The sequence below is a fragment of the Aethina tumida genome, chromosome 3 (genome assembly GCF_024364675.1).
Source record: "Aethina tumida isolate Nest 87 chromosome 3, icAetTumi1.1, whole genome shotgun sequence".
Lineage (NCBI taxonomy): Eukaryota > Metazoa > Arthropoda > Insecta > Coleoptera > Nitidulidae > Aethina > Aethina tumida.
The window spans coordinates 9773452-9801192 of NC_065437.1; the positions used below are offsets into that span (position 1 = coordinate 9773452).

The following is a 27741-nucleotide window of genomic DNA, read 5'->3' on the forward strand; positions in this document are numbered from 1 at the left end:
TATTAAATAAATTGATGTATTGTTATATTTACCGTTCGAAGGCAATTGTGTATTCGGAACCCCAATGAAAATGTATGTTATCGAGACGATAGGTGCTGGGTAAACCTCCACCAATTAATATAGTTTCTGTCTTGCGAAACTGGATGTCAACTGCGGTGTATCATATATAATATGAAACTTTTGATATTTGGTATTAACAGTTGTGTTCGGGTCAATATTTATTAGGTTTTGCGTTATTCCATTGTTACAATCTCCTCCCCAACCCTCTGTTTACAATATTCTCATAATTTAATTATAGATGCATTAAAAAAATATAGTGAAGTAATACTGAAAACTTTCTTACCTATGTCGCTATAGGACCAACCTAAAAATGTAATTGCTCAAGTATTAATTCAAAAACATCTTAAATAATTCCATACGTTAAAAATCCTGCCAAAATCGCCAACAAAAAGACAGTTTGTAAAGAAATATCATGAATTTAAATGGTTATTTAATTTGTTGACCATTCGCTTCTTTAATATAGCAAATGCCGTAATTATTACACGTTGATAAGCTCTTATCACATCATTAAGATAATTGTTATTGTATTGGTTAACAATTAGGTTTGCAACTAAAATAATAAAAGCTTTATCACTAAAAACTATTTTCATATTAATTCTTTTAGAATCCAAAACGAACGCTTTTCACCAGCAGTGCGAGATTTTCCCTTCTCTGATCTAAAGAACTAAGAAAAAAACGCACTCTCAGTCTTAGAACTCAGTACCACCTTTGACGTTGTAAAATCTCTAGTGACAAGATAAAGAAGTGTACCAAATAAGGGTCACATTCTCGTACGTGGGAGGCTTTTCGGAGGTAGGTCTACCAGGTTAGGCTTCGCTTCTTGTAGAGGGTGTCCGCCCCCAAGTCCTGGTGACCTTCTTGGAGATACGTCACATCTCTGTCCCCGGGGAACCGTTGAAAAAAGCCTACCTAAGTTTGGACAATACGAAAATTTAAAAGGTTACAACCATTCAAGTTCACATTTAAATAATTTTACTTCTAACTTGAATTGTTATAAATTCAAAATGAAAGGAAGAGGTAAATAAAAATCAGTTTGTGCATTATCTATGAATGAAGTGGAATAATCTGTTTTTAGTAACATTTATTTTTGTTGATGGTGAAAGAGAGGTGTAAAATAAAAATATGTAAGCTATTTTTTTATAATATCGTATTTATCTTTAATTAAAGAAACCCATAGGGTAATACTTATTTACATATGGATCTTTTACTTCTTCTTGCATCAAGAATACTTTTCTTCCATTTAATGGTTGCACTGGTCTGAACGTTGTTTCCATCCGTTTTCCATTGATATCATGAATGCTCTTTATGGCGTCGATCTAAAATTTTAAAAATTAGTAATTCACGCACTGCATATTCAATATTAATTACAATTTTATTGCACACGGAAATTTTCGACATGAAAACAGTCCACAAAACATTCTCAGAACACTTAGGTGTGGTTAAAGATCCATCATATCGATAAAAGGTTTTGGATGAGGGCAAGAAGTCATTCAGTTTGATGTGATTCCGAAGAAGAATTTCAGCCCCTTTGGCTTTGATTATTCCTGTAACTTGATTTCCAATTGTCGACCAGGAACTTGGATTATCACAGTGGGTTACGTTCTAAAACATCTTTGTTAATTTTTAACCAACAATTCATTATTCCAGGTATACATTTGCTAACACTCCAAAAACTGCGAGACCATTATTTTTCACAGCTTCGTCCAGATCCTTGTATTTAACATCAAAAAATACTAAATGTATTTCTAGTGCAGCTCTAAAAGTGGCAATTTATAAATCTAAGGTATTACTTTCAGAAGGAATTAAATAAATTGTGTTAGTATTATATTTACCGTTCGGAGACGATTGTGTGTTCAGAACCCCAATGAAAATGAATGTTATGAAGACGGTAGGTACTGGGTAATGCTCCACCGGACACTGTAATTTCGGCCTTGGGAAGTTGGATCTCAACTTCAATGTATAATAAATTGAAATAATTTTTTATCTAAATTGAATATTTTACGTACCTGTATGTCCATTGTTGTGTAAGGTTGCGCATTCATATCTATCAACATTACTAATAAACAATTGTTCATATTTCATTTTGATAGTTGTGTCCGGATCAATATCAATTGGGGATTGCATTTTTCCAGTGTTACATACGCCTCCCCAACTAACTGTTATTAATAATATTTTCATAAATTTATATATTAATGTATTAAACGAATATTAAAAACATTAGATCAATTTTACATATTTACTTACCTACGTTGTCATAGGACCAACTTCCATTATTAGTATCTAAAAAATCCAATTGCCTGATATTAATACAAAAAACATTTTAAATAATGATTGCTCGTTCACCATGGTTAACTTTATCATCATCGGGTTGTACATATTTAAATACTTGTCTTCCATTTAATGGTTGCACCGGCCTAAACGTTTCTTCCATCGGCTCTCCGGTGACATCATGAATGCTCTTTATGACGTCGATCTAAAATTTTGAAAATTAATGATTCAAACGCAATAAGTTTAATGTTAATTACAATTTGGTTGCACACAGAAATTTTCGACTCAAAAACAGTCCACAATACATGCTCAGAACATTTAGGGGTTGTTAAAGACCCAATATATCGATAAAAGGTCTTTGATGAGGGCAAAAATTCATCGATATCGATATGAGACGGAACAAAAACTTCATCCCCTTTGGCTTGAATTATTCCTAGAATTTGATTTCCAATTGTCATCCAGGAATTTGAAGGATTGCATTCAGTTACGTTCTAAAATGTTTCTATGATAATCTTTTTTAAACTGGAATACTTATTTGAAGTGTACATTCGCTAACACTCCGAGAACTGCGACACCATTATTTTTGACAGCTTCTTCCACATTTTTATATTGAACATCAAAAAATACCAAATGTACTTCTAGTGGAGCTCTAGACGTAACAATTTGTCGCCAAAAGGTATTAAATACATTGATTTAATGTTATATTTACCGTTCGGAGGCAATTGTGTGTTCGGAACCCCAATGAAAGTGTATGTTATCGAGACGATAGGTGCTGGGTAAACCTCCACCAGTTAATATAGTTTCTGTCTTGGGAAACTCGATGTCAACTGCAGTGTATAATAATATTAAATTAATTGTTACCTCAATTAAATGATTTACTTGCCAGTATGTCCATTATTATATAAGGTTGCATATTTAGTAGTAATATGAAACTTTTGATATTTGGCATTAACACTTGTGTTCGGGTCAATATTTATTGGGCTTTGCATTCTTCCATTGTTACAATCGCCTCCCCAGCCCTCTGTTTATAATATTCTCATAAATTTAATTATCAATGCATTAAAAAAATATAGTAAAGTAATATTGAAAACTTACTTACCTATGTCGTTATAGGACCAACCTAAAAAATGTAATTATTACGGTATTAATTCAAAAAAACATCTTGAATAATTATTGCAAGCCCACCATGTCTGGTACTGACTCCACACGTATAAATCGTCAACAAAAATGACAGTTTGTAAAGTAACATCATGAAGAATTTAAATGGTTATTCATTTTACTGACCGTTCGCTTCTTTAATATACATTACATTCTGATAAGCTCTTATCACATTATTAGGATAATTGTTTTTTTTTTCAAATTCAATTTGCCTATTCTATTGTATTGTTTAACAATTAGGATTACAACTAAAATAACAAAAGCTTTATCACTAAAAACTATTTTCATATTAAACTTAAAAATCCAAAACGATTAGTTGTGGCCAAACATACACAATTATAAATAATTAATTAAAGATAAACTATTTAAAATTATAAGAAACGAATAACCATTTAGTTATAGTTCATAGAATTCTAAAATTGAGCAAATTATTGTACTAAATCTAAACAATAGAATAGAATATGTAAATTGCATTTATAAAAAACAATAACCAATTATCAGACTTATCAGAAACTACCACGTACGTTTGTGTCATATATATATATATAAAAAAACCTAACGGTTTTCTATCGCTTTTATGTTTAATAAATATAAAGTCTCCATGATGATTTTTTACAAACTTTTATCTTTGTTGTCGATTTCAACTGGAATAAGTGCCTATATTAATGATCGTAACAACTATGGTGCGATTGCAATACTTGTTTTTTGAATTAATATATGAGCAATAACATTTTTTAGGTATTAGAACTACAAGTTGGTCTTATTCTGATATAGGTAAATATGTTAAATTAATTTAATTAATATTATTATATATATTTTTAATTAATTTGTTTTAAAATTATGAAAATTACAACAGGTAGTTGGGGAAAAAAATGTAAGAATGGAAAAATGCAAAGCCCCATTCATATTGAACCGAATACAACTATTAGTGCTGGTTATAAAAAATTTCATATTAGTAATGCTGACTCGAAAGAATTTGCAACCATATACAATAATGGACACACAGGCAAGTAAAGTATTAAATTTTAGGCAAAAATTATCTTATTAAACACTGCAGTTCAAATTCTATTCCCCAAGTCCAAAATTATATTAAGCGGTGGAGGTTTACTCAGTAGCTACCGTATTGATAACATCCACTTTCATTGGGGTGGTGAACACACAATCGCCTCCGAACAACGGTAAATATAATAATATTTAATACCTCCTAAGGTTAATTTGTTTTTTTAGAGCTGTATTAGAAGTGCATTTAGTATTTTATGATGTTAAATATAAAAGTACGGAAGAAGCTGCGAAAAATAAGGGTTTCACAGTCCTCGCAGTGCTTGTGGATGTATAACTCAAATAATTATTTTAGTTTAGTAATATATTAACAAAATTTTTCAGAATGTAACTCAGTGTGATCCTTCAAATTCCTGGACAACAATTGGAAATCAAATTTCAGATATAATCAAAGCCAATGGGGAAGCTTCTCTTCAGCGTAAAATCAAAATTGAAGACTTTTTGCCCTCATCCCGGTCCTTTTATCGATACATTGGATCTTTAACCACTCCCGACTGTACTGAAAATATTTTGTGGAATGTTTTCGAGTCGAGAATTTCCGTGTGCAACCGAATTGTGATTAATATTGAACGCATTATGTGTGGATTATTAATTTTCAAATTTTTAGGTTGACGCCATAAGCAGCATTCATGATATCTATGGAAAGCGGATGGAATCAACGTCTAGACCGTTGCAACCATTAAATGGAAGACAAATATTTAGATATGTGCAGCATTAATCTAAATTTCTTAATTTTTTAAATTTTTTATATTAAGCATATATTTATATTTTATTAATTATATTCAATTGATTGAAATTAAGCAAGGCAATGGAATTTCTTGAAATATATGATCTACAATATGCTGTTTATTGATTCACTATTAATTAAATATTTTTTAAGTAACTTCTTACTTGTTAAAATAATAAATTTTCCCATTAGAATTTTTCTAGAAAGTTTTAATATAAATAAAAATATATGTTACATAAAGCTGCCCTAAATTTTTGTGTGATTGAAACTAAGTAAGATAGTGGAAGTCCTTGAAAAATATAATCAACAATATCATGTTTTAATCTCGTCAAAACTGTCAACGTCACCTAAATTATAAATTCAACAAAAATTCTAAATTTGACGTAAACTCATCACTTCTATTTTAGATAAAATGTTAATTAAAAATTAGCCGTAAGAAGAAAATGAACAAATTTCAGTTTTTTAGATATTTTAAAAGTGAATCTATGGATAAAATATTATACCTTTAGTTTAAAAAATATATTTCAGGTTCTGCTCATTGGAATTATGGAGATTTGAGTAAGATATTAAGAATTTGGAGATTCCAAATATTACTGATAAGATATTCTATAGGTTCTTGGCCAGCATCCTGCACGGGAGAGAGTCAAAGCCCAATCAATATCGACCCGAACAATTTGAAGGCCTCAGATTTACGTACACATTCATTAACTGGCATTTACAATAATAATCCAGCAAAAATAGTCAACAACGGACACACGGGTAATATAATTTTCCCCAACCCATCACCGACTTACAGACCAGAGTTACAGTTTCCGTACACATGTTAAACCGAGAGAAGATCGTGTTGGGAACGGGGGGAACAACCGGCAATTTTCACTTGGACCACATTCACTTTCATTGGCCGTCTGAACACACGATCGAAGGAAAAAAGTAATTTTTGCCTTAAGTTTTCCAAGTATTTTACCGACCAGATTTACAGATTTCCGCTTGAAATTCATCTGGTGTTTATGCTGTGCAATTGTAAAAATTTTTGTTCGTGCTTCAAGTCGTCTAACGTTGTGGTGTTGAGTACTCTAGTTAAGGTGGGTCAACAATTAATGTTTTTATAAACACCGGCGCATTCACCATTTTATACAACTTTCAGCTGGGTACCAAATTAAATGCGTCGTTTAACGAAATATGCGAAAAAATGCATGAAATTGAAAAAGCCGATGTCAACAATTTTGTGGAACTTGATAATACTATTTGTGTAAGCGATTTTCTCCCCAATAATTTACTAAACTATTACCGCTACGAAGGGTCGTTAACAACTCCGGATTGCAGAGAAGGTATTCCTTGGACCGTTTTCTCCCAGCCATTAGCTATCCGTATGGATCAGGTAATGCATGGTTGTTTCGAAATACTTCTGTAAATTTATAAGTTTGCAGATAAGAAAAATAAAACATATTCGTGGTCATGACGGAGAGATTTTGTGGCGAAATTCTAGACCTGTACAACCTTTACATGGTAGAAGGGTGTTTGTACCTAAAAGTTGTGTGCCGAAAAATTATTAATAAAAAAGTTATTGTCAAACTCAAATAAAAACAGAAAATCAAGCCTTATAATGTAATATTATTCCAATTTATTTAATTTTATTGATTTAGCATTCAATATTACCATCTTATAAATTAAACTTTTCGTTTTTAATACTATAAAAAATACAAAAATTCATATAAAATGTTTAAATATTGAGTAAAATTAAAATTAGGGAACCTATAACTAAAATAATATTATGTGATAATTTGTTTAAAATTACCATTTTTTTATAAAGTTTTACCAATTATTAATTTTTTACAAGGATTTAAAAGTTAGTGTGGATTTAAATGTGAGAATTTTAAATTAAATTACAAATAATAAAGAATACAAAAAAATTAAACTACCTTGCCATTTTATAAATTATAATATTATATATTTATAATAATGTTTATTATATAAAAAATATAAAAATTCTTATAAAATGTTTAAATATTTAAACAATTTAATACAAATTTACAACACTTCTAAATTTAAATTTTAGTAATTGCAGTCGTGTAAAAAACAGATTTAATTGTATTTGTATTACACATATAAATTTATAAATCATTTTTTGTTTGTTATATGACATTTAATATATAATTCTAATCATTTCAATTTATAAAGTAATCAAATCAATTTAAATTTCAATTATTCTCGTATAATAAAAAATTCTGTATGTAAGTTTAACTGGGTGAAACATTGTGTAAATGGCATTAAATATTATGAAGTAATTGGTGGAATTCCGGGGCTTCCCATATAGCCCACCAAGGGGTCTATTCTGTAACTTTCTAGTTATGTATATCGGACTGGTTATAACCAGACGTTTATAATTTTAATCCAATGTCATATTCTGTAACGACTGATTTTAACTTTTGGTTATTTTTAACTTTATATAGAACATGGTCATAGTACAGAATGATATTAGGAGTGGTTTTCATCTTTTTACACGTCTAGTTATGCGACGTTGCCAGGTCTTGTAATGTAAGAAAGTTATTAAATGAGAAAATACATATAAATTATTGATTTAAAGAATAATTAGGTGAAAAACATTAGTTAGTACTAAATAAATACAACAGTATTGAAAAAGCAATTAAAACAAAGACTTAAATTTAAAAATTAGTGGAACTTTGACAACTCTGTCCCATCATGTGTTTGTTTTATTTATGCGTATAAGCCGCAGTTTAATTTCAAAAAATGGAAACTAAAAAACGGAATAGATCGACAAAAAAGCCATTAAATTCGTTGGCTACTTTTTTGGAAAAGAATCCCACGATGGTATACTTATCAAACGAGGCAGCGCAATATGAAATTTATAAAGAAAGGTGGGAAACGATGATAGAGCTGCTACTGCTAAAATGGAAGATCCACAAAAACGACAAAACAGTTGAAAATGGTAAATAATTATGCTAATGATATATAATAATAGTTATACATTTATACACATTTTAAAATGTTTAGGTTTTTGGGGTAGTACCAACGAGGTACTGGTGGGGGCCCCAATTCTTCAATGCAGTTATCTGATCTGGATGAAAGAATAATCCAGCTAATTAATCTAGTGGTAGTTGAAGGGTTACCACTGGAAGAACCAGGAATTAATATTCAGGTAGCCGAAGATGAAATAAGTATGTACTTATAAATAATTATTATAATTTATTTATAAATTATTTTTTTTGTTTGATTTTCAATCAAAAAGTTAACTGCATTCTTATTTAAAACGAAATAACTTAAAAAAAAGTAATTTCGGGGTTATATTTATCATCCATTAAAATATCAAATAAATAAGCCTTTGTATGTTATACAATATATTTCTCCTTAAATAAAAATATCAGTTCAGAACGCAAGTATCCTAAGGTTTCAGAACTAAAAAATGTAACTAGTACTGCTTGAAACCACATTTAAATTGTATTTGTATTTTTCATTTAAGTCTATAAACATTTTTGGTTTGTTACATGGCACTTAATACATAATTTTATATAATTCAAAATTTACAAAGCGTAAGTAAATTAACAAAAATAATGGAAACTAAGACTTCTTAATGTAATATAAATACTATAAGTTTGTCCGGGTGAAAAATTGTCTCAGTTGACATTAAATATTATTAGAGCAATTGGTCAGATCCCTCAATATCACAAAACAAGACTAGTACATAATGGCAAATAAATAAACGGAACCAATTAGCACTATGACAGACGCAGTGTTCATCATTGAGCCCGAACTCCTGGATCTCACCGGACTAATTTTAATTAATATTTTTCTGTCGTTTGGTTCCTGCAACGACCTGAAGTTTTCCTGTAGATTTTTGCCCTCGCTATCGTTGATTTCAGCAAACGCCTCCACCTGAAAATTAGTTGACGTAGAGAAAAATCGATAAAGCTTCGAATGTCAATAAAAGTTTTACCTGCTGTTTGGAAATAGGAAGAGTGTTGGTAAAAACGGTCCATAAAATACCTTCATTACAGCCTGGCGTAGTTAACGATCCATCGTATCTGAAATATCCTGCGGTGTCTCTCGGCAAGAAATAAAGAACGTTGAAGTTATCCATTTCCCTGAGATCGTTATTAGATTTTACAGATTTCATTACTGAAATCAGTGGTTTGAGCAGGTTGTCATCGTCTGGAGATATCTGAATAAATAGCCACATTATATAGTTGAAGGGTGAATAATTGGGGAAACTTACGTCGAACAGTACGCCGAAAACAGCAACGCCCTGTGGATCTTTCAAAGCCTCAGTCAAATTGCCGTATTGTTTGGCATGGTGGACCAAATGCAATTCCAGCGGATAACTAAAAATAATCGTGATCCAAGCAACAAATTAAAATCGACAAATCCGTTTTGTTTGTAATGGTCGATTGTGCAAATATCCAATCAACGCTATCGAAATTCGAGCGTTTGTTTTCCTCAAATCGAATTTCCAGAACAATCAAACTCGGGGAAACAAAACTCTAAACGAATATTCATGGCGACTAACGAACTGAATCGGCCGCACACGTCGACCTGAATTTCCGACGAAACGGGATTATTGAAAAAGGTAAGTTACCTGGAACCGTCGACTGTGTGCTCCGAGTGCCAGTGGAAATGCAAATGATCCAAGACGTAGACGTTGGGAAGGTTGCCCCCTTTGACTTCCGGAACGTTTTCTGCGTCCAATTTCAATCGGACCTCCGCTAAAATATTTTATTATTTAAAACCTTCTCAGGACATAAAAGTACTGAAAATGGTTACCTGAATGACCATTGTTTTTTACGCGAGCTTGGGCCTGGGTGAAGTAGTTCTCCCAAACGAAGGGTGTGTAAAATACTGGCGTAGCCTCGTTAGTTTCCAAATCAATAGGCGACTGCATTTTGCCACTTTTACATAATGATGGCCAATGTTCTAAAAGAAGACAAGAAAACCTTATTAGAATGTTTATCACGACGACATTCAGTGCTGCATAATCGATCGTGAAAAATTTTATTTACTTCACCGGCTCATGTTTATGTTCTAGAAGTTAATGTTTAATTTAATTCTAATATTAGTGACTAACTCACATTAATAAACATTGCCGAACGTTGGTCATATTTAAATTTTGATTGTTCCAGCTAAAATAAATTTACCACGTGCCGTTTTTTATGTTCTGGGAGTTAAAATTTAATGTTGTCGTAGGTTCGTTTGATTTCATTTTAATGATCGTATCTAACTTTTTTAAATTGTGAACAAATTTAATCTATTTAACAATTTAAATTCTATTGATTTTGTTTTATACACAGTGATTCACCTAATTTATTCATTAGAAGTTTATGGAGAATGGAAGAAGATATGGATTTGAAATTTTTATAGCAATTGACAGAAGGATGATTCAACTAAAGTGTCTGCAAAGCCACCAATTTTGTTCCAGAGAAGTTCATTTTATGGACTCATCCTATAGGAAGCCATGATTAGTACTCTCAAATTGTATACAGGGTGTTTGTTATTTACATTTAATTTTGTGCATCTTAAAACATCAAAAACTTATTTCACTGTTTTTAGTCACACTATATGTTTTAATAAAATTAAATTGGTATACATTTATACATTTCTACATATAAAATGAATATTTTAGCACCAAAATTGATGGCGTTAAACACATTTCAGTTAGATCATCAGTCTATTAAAGTGTTTGAAAATAAATTATTAACTCAATTAACTTTATTTATACATATTATTTTATTTGCAATTACAGTATTGCCCATAATTTCTTAATTTTCAATATTTTGAAAATTTGTACGGTAATATTAATATTATTAATGTTCTAAAATATAATAGACATACTGTATACTATAATGATTAGGCCATTTACCCACTCTGCACACCAAGATTTGTACGAAATTTTTGGTTGTATTTTTTGGTATTTAAGGCGAAAAAAGTGTTTTATTTGTCTGAATGTGTTAATAACCTCTTTAAAATGGGTAAAGGTAATCCGGAAATATAGAATCAGTGACATATTAGCACCTGGTGAATCTTCAAGTGACTATAAAAAATCACCCAACGTCAGGAATAAAAATTGTGCCCATTGCTGAGGCTGACATATTCTTATCATTGGCCAAATCTGGTATTTCTACTAGGACTATACGACGAAGACTTTTGGATTCTGGCTTAAAAAGTTGTAGACCAGCAAAAAAACCACTTCTACGAAAGAAGAACATCGCAGCCAGACTACAATTTGCCCAAGAGCACATTGGGTAGACAGTGAACAATGAATCCAAGTTTAATCTGTTTAACAGTGATGGTATTGTCCATGTTCGACCTCCGAAAGGTGAACGATTGAATAAAAAATACGTAAAGCCGATTGTTAAACATGGTGGAGGATTTTTAATTGTATGGGGGTGATTTTCTTCCTACGGCATTAGTCCAATCCACCTTATAGAGGGCCATAATGGTTCGGTTTGTTTGTAGTGTCATTCTTAGTTATGTTTTAGAGACGTATTTGTTCGAAAAAATGTCTATAAGTTATATCTTACAACACGACAACGATCCAAAACACACCTCAAAATTAGTTAAGGATTGGTTTTTAAATGTAAAGGTCAATGTAATTAAGTGCCGACACAAAGTTCAGATTTTAACCCTATTGAGAATCTGTAGGAAATTGTTAAACATTAAATCAGGGGTACGAATATGCGAAACAAGACCGATTTATTTGTAACATCGTGTAAGGGTTGGTATTCAATAGAACAGAGGCAAATTGGTTCAATCAGTGCCCAAGTGATGTGAAGCAGTTATAAAACCCAAAGGGTACCACACAAAATGTACCCAAATGTACTACTAAAATTAACAAGTACTGACTATAATTTAAAAATTCAAAAATATACAGTGTATTTGTTTTTATGAAAATAACATCAGACAAAACCGAAAATAAAATTTTGTCTTAAATTAGGAGAGCAGTTCAAGTCAAATTATAATTGGTATATAATTGTGAAGTCAATACCTTTTTCCCTTCTTCATAAACCTCTAATGAATAAGTTAGGTGAATCACCATATACAGTACTGGCAGAAAGTAGAGCAACTTTTTTAAAATTTAAATAATTTTTGCCCTGCTTATTATGTTCAAAAAAATGTGAAAATTAACTTTCCTTTATAAATTTAACAATTAGATAGTTAAACAATAAATAAAAGAGTTTAATTTTACTGATGATTACTTGTTTTAGGCTTGTAAAAAGTAGAGCAACAGCAGACGGTCAATAATATTTGGATCCATATTTTACCAGGCAGAAAATAAATCTTGCTGATTACTATAATCTTTGTGTCTTATTTTGTTGTTCACTATCTCCCCTAAGCTTTTAATGGAGTTTAGATCGGGAAATTAGCATGGCCAGTTCAAAACATTAATCATTTCCCTTAAAAGCCACTGCTTCAAATAGTTTGAAATGTGCTTCGGGTCATTATCTTGTTGAAAATAAAGATTTAGTGGCATATTTTTCTATATAAAACGATCCATAATACCCTCTATTCAAGGAGGACCCATTTCAAATCCCGAAAAGCAGCCCCATACCATTACCGACCTGTCGCCGTATTTAACAGTGAGCATGGAAAACTTTTCATGAATAGGTTGCCTTACGTATAAAATCCCATCACTACTAACCAGATTAAACTTGATTTCATCACTCCAGATCGCTCATTTCCAAGTCCAGTATAAAAGGGACCTGGTAAACTCGTCTCTGGCTCGTCTGTTCTGCTTTGATAGTAGTGGTTTTTTGGCTGGCCTTCTCACATGAAGACCCGCTTGTAGTAATCTATCTCTTACGGTACTTGAAGAAACATTAATTTCAAGTTGTGTCTCAAGTAGACCTTTTATTATGCTGGAACTCAGGAAAGAATCATGTTTGGAGTGGGATAAAATTTGTTTATCCTGAAACCTATTGGTTTTTCTTGGTCTTCCAGTTTTATTTTTTCCTTCCACATCACCAAATCTTAAAAATTATTATAAAACACGTGTTATATTCGAGTGATATTGATTTTTCACTAATCGGATTGAAAGAATGATTCTTTAATCTACGTAACTTTAATTCGGGGAATAATTTCTTTCCGCGAGGCATTATATTAACTCAGTTTACTTTACTTACTTTACTATAAAATTAAAAATTATTGCGAATTTTGTAGAGATTAGTAACATTTAGTAAAAAGTTGCTCTACTTTTTGCCAATACTGTATGTTAAAGATGGTAAAATTTAATTTTATTCTAATATTAGTGTCACTTAATAAATAAATATTGGTGACCCGTGTTCAAATTTCAAATTGAACTTTAGTAAATTGTTTTTGTGTGTGTTGTGGTCTAGACAGTTTAATTAATTCTAGTGTTATTCCTAATTAACTTTGTCGTATTGTGGACAAATTTAAATTTTTACCATTTTATCTAAACTAAATTTAAATAATATTCCATTTATTTTTATTGTGAAACTGAGTCATATTAATTTGTTACAAGTATCATAATCATAACTATAAGGAAATTGTCACACATTGTGTCTTAAGTAGATAAACGGTTTATACTGATTTAAACTCCTCTATTTGACTCACGAAACTAGATCGAATTGTTTGCTGCGAGATTTAAAAAATAAATATGCTAAAACGAGGGTAAACAAAGGAAGCATTGTAGGCAAAAAAGTAAAAAAATATTTAAATTTTGCCAGTTTAAAAATAAATTATGAATACATGAACATAATAAAAAGTTTAACGAGCTTTAATGATGTTATTTCAATCGGTTTTTAACTAGCTGTGCAGCACATAACGTCGGAAAATGTACTATTTTATTGCCGCGAAGTTTATTTAAGATTAGTTGAACGTGCGCCAAAATTTCCTATTTGTTGAGCCGTCTGAAAATTCAACCTACATCATCACAATCAAAACTTGTTGCACGGATTTATAAATGATGTGGGAAATATTTTATTGTCCGTTATATTAATGTTGGTGAGGGAAAAACTGCCAAAATTCCTTCACCCATTAAAACATGGCCGTTGATTAAAATTAATCCTCTAAATAAATACTTCCTGTCAATTTTTTTACGGGCCCGTTCGGTGAACCACTGTTAAATATTTTCGAAACACATATCAACAGGTTAGATAAGTGGATTTTCGTATGTCACAGCGAAATATTTTGGTCTGGTTGGAAACGTTCCAACACATATAACTAACCCACCGTTTATCTTGTTGCCCGTTTCCTTATATGAACGCATCTCTTGCAAAAATCAAATAATCAAATATTTTAACGTACCTTCATCGTGGTATTTCCATCCGATTGTAAAACCTGCAATAATTAAAGCAAATAATGAATTATAAATCAAAAATAATCTTGATTGGGTCAACAAACTTGCTTGTTTGTCTAATGAATGGACGTTGAGTCTTATCGCAAATAATTATTTTGTTGTTCATGTTTTATATTATTAACTTGCTAAAAACGTAATTGTATTTTGTCGATTTTTAATTTTACGCCAATTGAACACTTTTTTCACCCGTGCACTTGACCCAGATGTGTGTCAATGTTGAGGGCATTTTGGGGCTTCGGTTCGTTACATTATTTTAATTGATTGATTTACTTGTACTCATTTTTAAATTTCTATTACTTCGTTTAAAAGCTAGGAAACTTGCCAAAGCGCCTGTACAAATAAACAAATCATATTTAAAACTATAAATATTTGTTTTTATTACCTAACAATTACGAAATCTAAATTTGTTCCAACAATTATTTAAGTGATTTTTGCCTGACGTTTTATAAAGCAAATCAAACTCACTTAACCTTATAATCGTATAATTGTAATAACAAAGTTTTATACTTGTTAACGACTAATTACATTCGATGAGACTATATTAAACATGTCCATCATCTTTGTTAAATGTTTATACTCATAAAAATAATAATTTTATTTTTGTCTGTGTTAACAGCATCGTTTCAATTTGCCTGTCATTTGATAATTTATTATTTTGCCATGCAGAGGTCAAGAATAACTTTTATTATCTTGTGATATTTTTTAATAATTAAATCGAACTTTCCAACAACGTTTCAACAACATGAAACACAAACATTTTCTTTTGATTTGTGACATATTTGTGCAATTTGTAACAAAGAATGCAATTAAATATTTAATTTACGAAATGGAAACTTTTCTGCGTTATAATAATGGAATATTGAAATCGAGAGTTTTTGGAACTTTATTAATATTTATAAGACGTGGATAAATAAAACCAGTTCTTTTAATAAAAAGTTGAGAGTTTCACCGTTCAGCACAAAAAACTTTGGGAAAGATTTATAAGAGAATAAGAAAAAATCTATAGGACAACCCTGAAGGTTATAAAAGACAAGAATTAAAACTATTTTTATTCTCACAGCAAAAATAGATTGAGAAATAGATTAGAAATAGTCGCAAAAATTAAAATTCAAGTGAATCCGTGAATCACAAATATTTTAGAATATGATTTTATAAGTAAAACATTGCAAAATAATTATCATTGATTAATAACTTATTTTTGAATTCTTATCTACATTTTTTTTTAGTATAGTAAAGGCGATAAAACTACGTTTTATTATAATATTGTAAAGGGGATAAAAATAGTAAAATAATAATAACTCAAGTCAATTTGAAAATTTATAGACTATGTGTTGTATCTGTTCACGATCAACTTGGGCAGCCATTAAATATTTACAAGACATTGAAAAATAAAAATATTCCAGTTATTTTAAAACAAAAACTCAAGGTGTCGACTTTTATAATTAAAAGTTAAGCACTTTTCAAGAGCTTCACTGTACACCACAGTAAATTGTGCGAAAGGTAGAGAAACGTAGAGAATAAGAAAAATCTATATCCACGACCTTCAAGGTTACAAAAGACATGAATGAAAACTATTTCTATTTAGATAAAAATAGAATTTTTCAATGTTTTTATAGTGAGAAATATAATTTATAGTGAAAATTGTGAATCACAGATAATTTAGAATTTAGAAGTTTTAAGTGCTTTATATTTCGATGTCTTTTTATTCTATTGCAAAAATAGAATCTCGAGATTTAAACGTAAATTCTCATTCTTTGATTAATTGTCTTTATCAATAGATTTATTAACACCTTTAGTACTAATAATAACTAAGGTAACTAGTCGATTTGATACATTATCAAAAGTGTGTTTAACTTTAAATCATCATTAATATGTAAATAAAATTAACAAAATAACTATAAGAAATTAAATAAATTATTGAATAATAATCAAAAAAATTATTAAGATTTTTAAACTAGAGCAGAATTTATTTGAACAAGTAATTAATTTCACCAAACTTATTTATTAAAAGATTGGGAACAATGAAAAAAGTATTGATTTAAAATTTTTATAGCATTTATAACTTGGAGTGTTTTAAACTTTGATGTCTTTTTATTTTGTTGAAAAAATAGAATAAACCTACCATATCTCGAGATTTAAACGTAAATTCTCAACCTTTGATTAATTGGCTTGATCAATAGATTTATTAACACCTTCATTACTAATAATAACTAAGATAACTTGTCGATTTGATACATTATCAAAAGTGTGTTTAACTTTAAATCATCATTAATATGTAAATAAAATTAACAAAATAACTATAAGAAATTAAATAATGTAGGTCTTCATATATAATAATAAAAAAAAAATTTAATAATCACAAAAATTATTAAAATATTTAAACTGCAGCAGAATTTATTTAAACAAGTAATTAATTTCAAATTCTGAAATAAATATTACAATTAGTCATTGTTATAACATTTTTGAGTGGCTGCTTTAAAAAAATATATACGAAGTGATTCAGCAAATTTATTTATTAAAATTTAGGGAAGAATCAAAAAAAGTATTTATTTAAAATTTTTATAGCATTTATAACTTGACATTAATTAACTATTTTTCTCATTTATTTTGAATAAAAATTCATTTCCGGTTTCACCGGACATCACCTTTGTTATTTTTAATGACACACCTTGTATATTTTTGGATTTTTAATTCAATATATATTTACAAATAAAATGGCTATACCATGGATATGGTGGATATGGATAAACCATATAAAAGAATAAATATTTATGATGTTCAAATTAATTAATTATAAATTTGAAATTTAATTAACATTATTCAAATAAAAATACAAATATTAACAAATAATAATACATTTTTCTGTGTGTTTTAGTTTAGTTATTTAAACATATATTTTCTTCTGTAAACGTATATATTTAATCTTTTGTTATAGTGTAATTGAGTGAAATATATTTGGTTTATCTACTTTGTAAATATTGAAATCTTAAATGAAAAAATAAATTAACGTACATTTTGTATGATAAAAATGTTATTTGAAATTATAAAATTGTTATTCTTGTTGTTTGTCTAATTGATTATTTAATTTCAGTATACTGTTACTTAAATAATAATTTATTATCTAATTATTAATTTTTTTTTATGAGTATGTTTATTTAAAACTTAGCAAATTATTAAATTCACTACTTTTAAAATAAAAATGTTTTGTAGTATTCAGTTATTTAAATTTGTATATACCAATATTCAAATAAAAATACAATTAATAAAAATATAAATTTTTAGTCTGAAACGTGTATATTTATACATTTTATAAATATTGAAAATTGAATTGAAATAGTAAATTAAATTTAATAACAAATTAAAAATATATATTGTATAATAAAAATATTACTAGAAATTGTAAAATTGTTATTTTAGAAACATTTGAAAAATACATAACAAATCTTCGTCTAATTTATGTATTTAATCATATAAATTTCAATATATTATTATTTAAATAATAATTTATTATCTATTTACTATAAATCACAGAAATTATTTAATAGTATTATTTATTAATGATTTTAAGAGGAGGAAAAATGGTTAATAATGTTTAATTTTAAGAAAAATATAGTTATTAATAATTACTTGTACTTTGGAAAACATAAATTCGAAGTGAAATTAATTTAAATGCTAATTAGACTGCCACAATTACATTTTGTTCCCAGATAATCAAATGTGCCTAGAATATATATTTTTTAAAACTGGCATTCATTACAGGAACTAATTAGAAACTATTTTAAAACCAATGAAAAAAAAAATAAATAACACTCGTAAATGAGTAATATAGATTAACGACTTACCGCTCAATAAAAGGACGAGTATAGAAACTCGGTGAACGCGAGACATTTCAAAAACACCTGATGACAAAATCACAGTGGTGTGTGCTTGGCAGGACCGTTCGCCGGCAACTATATTGGCAGGACGCCCCACGTTAGTGCAGAGACAGAATCCGATGCTCAAGACGTGATCCGCACGCCAAACTCAATCGTCCGATCAATTTACAACGATTATCGTGATTTTCGTTTGCGATCTATGCTGCTTCCGTTATCTAAATTAACTTGTCACATTATCAGTGTCAAGCGATGTATGATTTTGCTATTTCATTGCCTATATTTGTGGGGACTATGTAATTAAATTGAAAAATATTACGTATATACGTCAAAAATATTAGCCAGAATAAAAAATATATATATATTTTGAAAATGTGGAGCTATTTCCATTTATTTTAAGCACTTGGTAACAGTATAACAATAGAAATTCAGTTTTCCAATATATTTGATAATGACGACCTTATGAACGTGCTAATTACTGAATTGCAACAATCAATAACTAACTACATTTTCAAAATATTCAAATGAAATAATAATAGAACAACACTTTTAACATCTTGTGTAAATTTGAAATTGCTCTCTTGTCAGAAATCAAATACGTATTCAAAATGACTTACAATTAGACACAATTTACAAAACATCGGTGTTGACAAACAGATTGCATCTTATGATAAAAATTAGTATGAGGAAGAAATGTCCTCTTCAAAAAAAAAATACGTCGAAGGTTAAATATTAAAAATCCCGAAAGCGTCTCAGCTTACCAATGCAAATTGGATTCAATTTTATGTTATATTATTTACGATTTTTACCCCTAATGAATCGATAATATCGACACTGAATATTCATCCGTTCATCTCCAGATTTGATTTATCCTAATATTGTCTTTACATACTAAGTGTCGCCAACCTGCATTCAAATGGCTGCTTTCAATAAATTTTTTAGTTTAAAATTCATTCGGCGCGTCCAATACTATTTAAATTAACTTTGTTAATTAATTACTTTATTACAATACAATGCCGACTGATTTATGAATTGGATAAATGATGGAATAATAAATTGATATGTTTTGTAATAGATAAAAACAATATCACAGGTTTATATCAAGTGATTGATTTAATTTGTTTGTCGCCACTTTTCATCACAAGTAGGGAAATAATAGTTTGAAGTGGTATTTGATGTTTTGGCCATTTCCAATCATTTTAATCTAATGTAAACTTTATTTTACTTTATCAGCAAGTCTTTTACATGAAGACTCTTCTTTGACCTTCTCCACATCAGACATTCATCAAAATTGCCACTCCAAGGTTCAAATACGTTAATACAAAATTTGAACCTAATTAAGGTTCAGACTGATTCTTACGCACATCCTTAATTGTTGTCAAATTGCGTCTATTAACATTAAACAAAAAAGCTGAATCGAATCGACGGTACGTTTTAAAAACACTGACCATTTTAACGGGCGCATTGTTAGGAAACAAAAGAGCTTTTTTCCTCGCTTCGTCATTGCCCCAGTCCCAAGGGGACGCTCTAAATTATTTAAGTGAACTCAGGCGCAATGTAATGCGGCGAAACATCCCTTTCAATAGGATTTTTCTTGTAGTAAAATACACGTTCATTCGTCTTTTTTTGTATAAACTGTGATGGTTTAATTTATATTTAGCCTTGAAGATTTCAATATTTTAATCAATGATCAAAGTTCGTGTTGTGCAAAAAATCTAGGTCTTAGAAACTTAAACTGTAGACGAAGACGATCAAATGCAAATTCTGTATTAGAAATTATATAACCTAAACATTCGAATTTTTTCGTACTTTCTATTCACTTAGGATTGTAAATATTTTTTTTATTAAACATTTGGAAACAAGCTAATATTTCAAAAAATCAATAATCAAAAACTAAACTATTATTAATTAAACATTTGTACATAAGACTTAAAAATGTAATTTGTTATTTGTAAACAATTTTATCATTAGACAGTAGATAGAATCATCAAAGAAAAACTTAGCGAAGCCTAAAAAACAATTAAGGTCAAGTTCATTGTTTATTATATAATATTCAAATAGCTCTTGATGAGGTGAATGTATTATGAAAAATGTCTGATATATTTACAACTGAAAATCGCACAACTAACCTGTTAATATGTCGACAAGATTACAGTCGGCAAAAAAATATCTTACATCTCTGTGAATATTAAGCAATTTTTGTTGTCAAACACACCTTTCTGCATTTGATTTTGTATGCAAATTTTTAAAAAAGATGTGATATTAAAAGGGTTGTGTAACTACTAAATCACTTATTCGATTGCTTTCACAATTTTTGACACAACCGTAAAATAAAAATACCACACTTCAAATAAAAAATAAGCTTTAACTGTTAACGAGGATCAAATAAACTTTTGACATTTTTACACGGGCAAAGAAGCAATTGTTGTAGATCCCTGCAAATTTAAAATCTTTTGAAATTGATCGATAGGTGACTTGATAAGGTACACGTCACCGACGTTTAATCTTCGATGTTCAATAAATGGCAATTTTTTTTTAATTGGAACATCTCAGTGCTTGCTTACTTTATAGCACGCAGGTCTAACTTTGACTTGTGGGGTGGGACCATCAAGACTCGCTCAGCACATAATTTTTTTCCTTGGGAGGCAGTTTCTTGGCAATGCACCAGAGACGCCCCCCTCTAAATTTATAATGAAACAAATAATATATTCTTATACACAATATCGGAAGGATATCTTATATCCCACGAGAAAGAAAGAGATGAATGCATTCCCCCTCCCATTCATTTTATAGGATTTCGCATGGGAGTGTGTCACCTCAATTATTGGTTCATTGTGTTGATGTGTTAAATTAAGGTTGCTGTTTACTTGTTAGTCTATATGTAATTAAATTAAATTTCCGAAGTCTGTATATACTCAATGTATATGCCGATTGGAAAGCGTTTGATCCTACTGAATTTTGAGAGAGACATCAAACATGACAGAGACAGTAAAAGATTCCCACTATAAAGCAAATTTGCAGAATTTTACTGCCTCTGTCGTGCATGATGTCTCTTTAAAAATCCAGTCGGATGAAACGGTTTTCAATTGGTGTAATTCAAAATAACTGATTCAAAATAACTGATTGGAGCAGCGTATACAGATTGAAAACTTGAGAGAGACATAATGTGCGTTAGATTCTCCCACTACGGAGCATACTTGCTGCCCCTGTCGTACATGATGTCCCTCTCAAGATTTAGACGAATCATGATACAAAACCTGTTAAAGTAGATTTTTCGGTTTTCAGTTTTATAAATTCAGTATTGATAGTAGATTACAAAAAAATATGATAACTACGAAAAAAGGAATAACTGTAATCTTCCAAAAAATGTAACATAAATAATGTACAGTGTGATTTATTTAACTTATTCATTAGAAGTTTATGAAGAAGGTAAAAAGGGCGAACTATAAAAAATTAAGTAAATGTAAATTTTCATATATTATAACAATCATAAAAATTATTAAAATATTCGAATTGTTCTGTGTTTTTTATAATTATAGTTAAAATAGTGTATTACATTTTTTATTTATAGTATTCTTTCTTCAATTGGATGATTAATTAAAATATTTTACATTACAGGTTATATTCACTTGGTGTTTTTAAATATATTATTCTTATTCTTCTGGTAATTACATTCTGAATTTATTGGTAAGTTCATTTAAAATATTTTACTTTACGGATTATTTTCATTTTTAAACCTTATATTTTTTTTCCTTTGGTAACATCATTTTGAATTTATTTTAATATTTAATTTTTAAGTTATTTTACTTTATAGATTATTATTTGCGTGATGTATTTCTAAAATGTTACATTTTTATTATTATAATATATTTACTATATATTTTTAACTAATTTCCAATTTATTGATAAATTTTATTTATTTATTTATTTATTTATTTATTTATTTATTTATTTTATATGGAGAAATAAATAAAAAAATGCAATATCCACTGAAATAGATCTGTTTTTGTTTTAATTAATTGAGTTTTTTGTTATAAAATATATAAATACATTTTTTTGTTAATGTTATAATAATGTATTATTTTAATTTACTTATTCGACTTTTATTTTTTATAAATTTGTAAATTTACCTAATTATTAAATCTTTTCTAAATTTATTTAATTATAAAATTTTAATTAAATATTAAACTATCAAAGAGATATAAATTAATGAATAACGTATGATTAGCCGAATTTTATCTTTTTTAGAATTCAACCACCTAAATGACAAAAGTCATACATGAAAAACAAAATAAATTACATATAAATTTTTAATAATATTTTTCTTTACATAACGTGAAATCTGGCAACTATGCGGTGTAAACTATAATATACTCTACTAGTAGGGAAAATACGTGTATAGAATATTTGAGAAAGTATTACGTACAGTGCCATCTATGAGTAAATTTTAAAATTCCATTACCTCTTAAAATTGAGTTCTTTTTTTACTCACAGTGAGTTCGGTAAACCTATGATAGAGGGAGATTAAATAACTTTTGTGTAAAAAGTAAATATATATTTTAGTTAAGTATGATAGCCTTTAGTTTAGATATTATTAAAATAGGTATGTAAATTTGTTGTTCACAATTGTTTGTAGATTATTACTTTTATATTTTTTTAAAGATTAAAAATATATAATATATATTAAATTAAATGCATAGTAAACTTTTTAGTTAAATATGACATCCTGGTTGCAAGGTATTATTAATAAACCTCATGGAAATAAACTACTCAAACTGAATAAATAAAACACACGTATATTTAAATACATAATGATTCCATTAGATCATAAAACCAGTATATATTTTTCTTGTCTCTCATCGCCGTGGTAAGTCGTTTAAATTGTTATTTATTTTTTTGCCAAATAACTGTCCTGTTTCAAACAGGATATTCAAACGTAATGAATCCCAACAGCATAAAACACTTGTATAAGATATTTATTTTTACTCGGCCCGATTTTATTGATCCGAATTGAATTTAAAACAGTTAACGAACACAGCCTTAATAGCATCGAACAATTCGAAATATTTTCAAAGACAAACACAAACATATTATTTGATCAGTGAACATACAATAGTTAAAGAAAAAATGTTTGTTTACGTATATTTAGTGCGAGAGAAAGAGGTGTCGGAGTGGAAATAAGAGACCGCTCGTGAAGACACGGCCTGTCGACAATCAAAACATCTTCTGCAAATAGTGCCGTGCCGGACACAACATTCACACGCCCTGACACGGAATTCTGAAATGTTTACCTTACGACACTAACTAATTTTAATTAATTTGTTTGTTTAGTGTTATCGACACGGGAACGGACCCCGAAAACCTTCCACAAAGTGCTAAAATTGATGTGAACATTTTTTAACCCTCTATCAAATGGTCTTCAACCAGTTTTCCGCTTCCACAAACAGACACAGACTTAAAATATTTGGGAGCATTCTTCGCAGAACCGAAAAACACCTCCGCCTTCATTCATGCTAAATCGCCGATGGTTCGATGAATGGATTCCAGAATTAACTCGGAAAAACGGCAACAACAAGACGCAATATGTCGGGAATGCATTTCGCCTGGCCATCTGTTTAAACTCAATTATGGAATCCAATGTTAAAATACTTGATTGAGTCAAACACCTTGTGATGAGAGCAAAAACTGCTTCGTTCCGGCATTGTGTTTACAAAAACGTCACGGCGTTTTGGCCGAGTCTGCAACTTTCAGATCTTACTGTTCCATTCATAATTTACTGAACTGTTTGTTTTAGGTACAGCGTTGATTAATTGATTTTGTTTGGGACTCCACAAACTTTACACAATTAGTTGTTGCTCATTCTTGGTTTAAACCTTTTGAAACAATTGAGAAATATTTATATTTAATATAGTTAAAGTTGAAGAATGTTTCAAATAGATTATGTATACTTTTAAATAAATTAATTAAATAAATAATATAAAATTAAAGGTGACTTTGGCATGTGATTTTGACTGTTTATTTGAGTATAATTTTAAATCCACTTCAAAAGCATATTTTCTATGAAAATTTTTGAAAACATGTTTTCTCTATATTGCGCCTTCACATATTATGTGATTAATTGAACTAAATTTAATTTTAGAAATTCAATAATATACTCTGTTTAAAAAATCTACCATTTAATTCATGACTTTACTTGTTAAATTTAATTCAAACATTTAATATAATTTAATTTGATCTTTCTTCATAAAGATAGCTTGTTATGTAGAAAAATTACTCAAAGATTAAACATTCACCTCATTCTGGTTAGAGGACCATTCAACGACCAACAAAAGGAGTTCCATAGAAACTGGACCCCGAAGGAGACGTCCAAATGTGGCAAATGCCGGCCAAGACATTGAATACAGTCCAATGGTTATGAGAATTAGGTATATAACTGTTAGCATCCTTAGGAGTCTTCATCAGACGACATAGCACCAACTCATTTCGAATGCAATCATTAGAAGACGAATTGTTAGATAAATTACTCAAAGATTAAACATTCACCTAGTCTGGTTACGAGGACCATTCAACGACCAATGAAAGGAGTTCCATAGAAACTAGACCTCGAAGGGGACGGCTAAATGTGAGATAAATACCGGCCAAAACATTGAATGGTTATGATAAATAGGTGGATAATTGTTAGCAACCTTAGAAGTTATCAGGTTACATACCACCATCATCAGAAGACGAACTGTTACTAATCGAGTACGATTTAGAAGACTTTGAAGAGTGCCTAGGCTACTACTTAGACATAGAACATTAGTTCTTTTCTGGGACATAAAGAGGACCAATAGGATTGGTGAATGATGACCGTCGAATTGGAGTATGAAGAGAAAGAGATTCTCAGTAATGACTCTCTGTTGTGCAGCCATGTTTTGGGATATAATTATTTATCACAATAACTGGACAAATTTACATGGATATTATTATAATTCGGCCTATTGTACAATCTATATTAGAGGAGGTGGGCCTCAGTTTCATATTTATGGAATGGATAAATTTCCCCCACATCAAATCCAAGCAGTCCAGAAACTGAATGAATAGAGTAACTACTCTCTTTGGAAAATGTATGTAAAATGTAAATAAATTTTTCATTAATAATTTATTTAATTTTAAAATAATATTTATAATAAAATAATTTTAAATAGATACGTTTAAATATGGTAAATAAAAACAATAAATCAATACAGAAAAATAATAATTAAGAGTCAAAAAAAAAAAATTATACATATTTTAAGTATTATAAATTATATGTATAAATAATTTAATTAGTATTTATAATTTCAATTTATAAAAAAATTACGTACATTTAAAAAAATAAATTAATCCAGAAAAATATTAATAATTACGATTCAATAAAAAATTTATACATATTCTAAATATAGTGAATTGTTAGAATATAATAAAATATTTAATATAATTGAAATTTAATTTAATTAAAAAAATTTATAAAGAATTTTAAAATTGCCTCTAAATTGATATTTATTATAAATGAATTAATAATTTTAAATTGGTATATTTATTTATATTAAAATAAATTAATACAGAAATATAATGATAATCAACGTATATAAAGTATTTATTATATACATAAAAATCTCTTAAAATGTATTTAAAAAGATAAAAATTGTTCATTCTTAAAAAATATATAAACACGTCGTTAGTATAAAATACGTCTGTTAAATAAATTACTTAAAAATATGAAAAAATTATTAATAATTTTAAATTGGTATATTACATGAATAAACAAATAGTAGAGAAAAATTATAATAATTAAAAATTATGATAATAAAATTTATGTATTGTTTAAATATACATAAGGGGTGGAAATACGATGTACTAAATTAAATTGTTAGCTTATATTTTTATTGTTCGTTGATGAAAATATTTTACTACTATTTGTTTCTTTCTTAATTATTTTCTGTTAAAACATAAACGTTAAAACTCTTAGTGAGGTGCAAGGCATCTGAAACTGAGTGTATGTGAAGCTTTTACGTTAAGTCAAAGGGATTTAATTAAACAATCTGAACAGGTTTAACTGTTCCAAAGAAGTAGTGAAAAGTGAGAGGGAAACGAATGAAATCGATCCGAAACTATTAAAATTTTATTGTTTAATTAAAAAGTAATTCGTTACATAGATATGGGATTAATCTTAAGCCTGTGTCCAGCTTTTAATCTAATGGAATGTTTAATTAAAACCAGTGTTATAGATAACCTTATCTGTCGTTTAAGATGCATTAAATCCGGACACTTTTATGTATCTCTTTATTAATCGATAGTACGGATTTATTATTTACGGTTTAGTTTTACCAAATGAATATTTCATAAAAAACAATGTAAACCAGTTTAAATAGTGAACAATTAGTTAGATACAGGCATCGTTAGGAGCAGTATCAAATAAATAAGAGCAATTATCCCCAATTACTTAAGATCAGCGAAAAGGCTGATTTACAGAAATCACCATATTTCAAAATAATAACCCATTACACGATGAATTATTAAGGCTCACCTCCCAATATACTCGATTCTAATATAATAAATAACTTTCTAACTGGCCAAGATATGTATCTGTACTAATGTAAAATCCATGGAATGCTGCATTTTCCACAGTTATAAGCCTTCATCTATAAATCACCGAGTTATTGGAAATGAGGGGACGTTGTGTTTTAAGAATGTCCATACTTAATGGGAGACACTTTTAATAAATTAAAAATTGTGCAACGCATACATCTGCAGTTCGCACCTGTTTATTTGTAGTGCTAATGCAAAATCAAATGGAGGCAACATCAAAAAAAATTGTCTCCACAATGGCAAGATCTAAAATTATATCAATCCCGTTCAGTTTCGACACACAACGTTTATGAGGCACGGGGCATAAATTAAAAGAATGTTATGATTGAATCGTGTAAACATTTTTGTCCCACGGAAATATGTTTTTATGAAGTCGGTTTTCGTTTGAAATAGAAATAGTAAAATTGAGTAATTCATCGGGCACGCCTCAAAAATAAACGCCTCAAAATTAAAATGATATATTTCGTCGGTTCCATTTCGGCGTCAATAAATCCCCGGCCACTCAGCTTCGCATTTCTTTGTGCCCGTCGACTTTCAGACGATACTAAGACTGTCAGTTTCGCATAAAACGAAATTATATCCCGAACTTGTAAAACCATTTAGACAATTTATCGTATCGATAGCATTTATGGCTGCCAAATTATGTATACGCTAGACTTTAT

The 27741-nt window shown here is 29.1% G+C and overlaps 3 protein-coding genes and 1 non-coding gene across 4 annotated transcripts; 2 read left to right on the forward strand and 2 right to left on the reverse strand.

Annotated features, from left to right (window-relative positions):
• Nucleotides 1-1169: 1169 nt before the first annotated feature.
• Nucleotides 1170-3608, reverse strand: LOC109608533 (uncharacterized). The gene is made up of 13 exons (XM_020024974.2): nt 3514-3608; nt 3428-3448; nt 3212-3349; nt 3038-3155; nt 2875-2977; nt 2586-2819; nt 2404-2533; nt 2305-2340; nt 2067-2216; nt 1893-2010; nt 1714-1816; nt 1429-1662; nt 1170-1376 (listed from the first exon to the last, which is right to left on the reverse strand). The coding sequence occupies exons 1-13, from the start codon at nt 3578-3580 to the stop codon at nt 1218-1220; spliced, it is 1611 nt and encodes a 536-aa protein (XP_019880533.2). The 5' UTR covers nt 3581-3608; the 3' UTR covers nt 1170-1217.
• A 420-nt stretch (nt 3609-4028) lies between these two features.
• On the forward strand, nt 4029-6876 carry LOC109607441 (carbonic anhydrase 4). The gene is made up of 12 exons (XM_049964066.1): nt 4029-4169; nt 4225-4260; nt 4343-4492; nt 4544-4664; nt 4714-4816; nt 4870-5125; nt 5801-5830; nt 5885-6031; nt 6082-6202; nt 6252-6354; nt 6417-6650; nt 6700-6876. The coding sequence occupies exons 1-12, from the start codon at nt 4064-4066 to the stop codon at nt 6823-6825; spliced, it is 1533 nt and encodes a 510-aa protein (XP_049820023.1). The 5' UTR covers nt 4029-4063; the 3' UTR covers nt 6826-6876.
• Nucleotides 6877-8601: 1725 nt separating this feature from the next.
• On the reverse strand, nt 8602-18588 carry LOC109608550 (putative carbonic anhydrase 3). Its single transcript, XM_020024990.2, has 7 exons — nt 18440-18588; nt 14546-14578; nt 10049-10198; nt 9864-9990; nt 9504-9609; nt 9225-9449; nt 8602-9163 (listed from the first exon to the last, which is right to left on the reverse strand). The coding sequence occupies exons 1-7, from the start codon at nt 18483-18485 to the stop codon at nt 8966-8968; spliced, it is 885 nt and encodes a 294-aa protein (XP_019880549.1). The 5' UTR covers nt 18486-18588; the 3' UTR covers nt 8602-8965.
• Nucleotides 18589-21019: 2431 nt separating this feature from the next.
• On the forward strand, nt 21020-21147 carry LOC126265184 (U11 spliceosomal RNA). The gene has a single exon (XR_007547726.1). It is a non-coding gene; the product is annotated as a U11 spliceosomal RNA (small nuclear RNA).
• Nucleotides 21148-27741: the final 6594 nt, after the last annotated feature.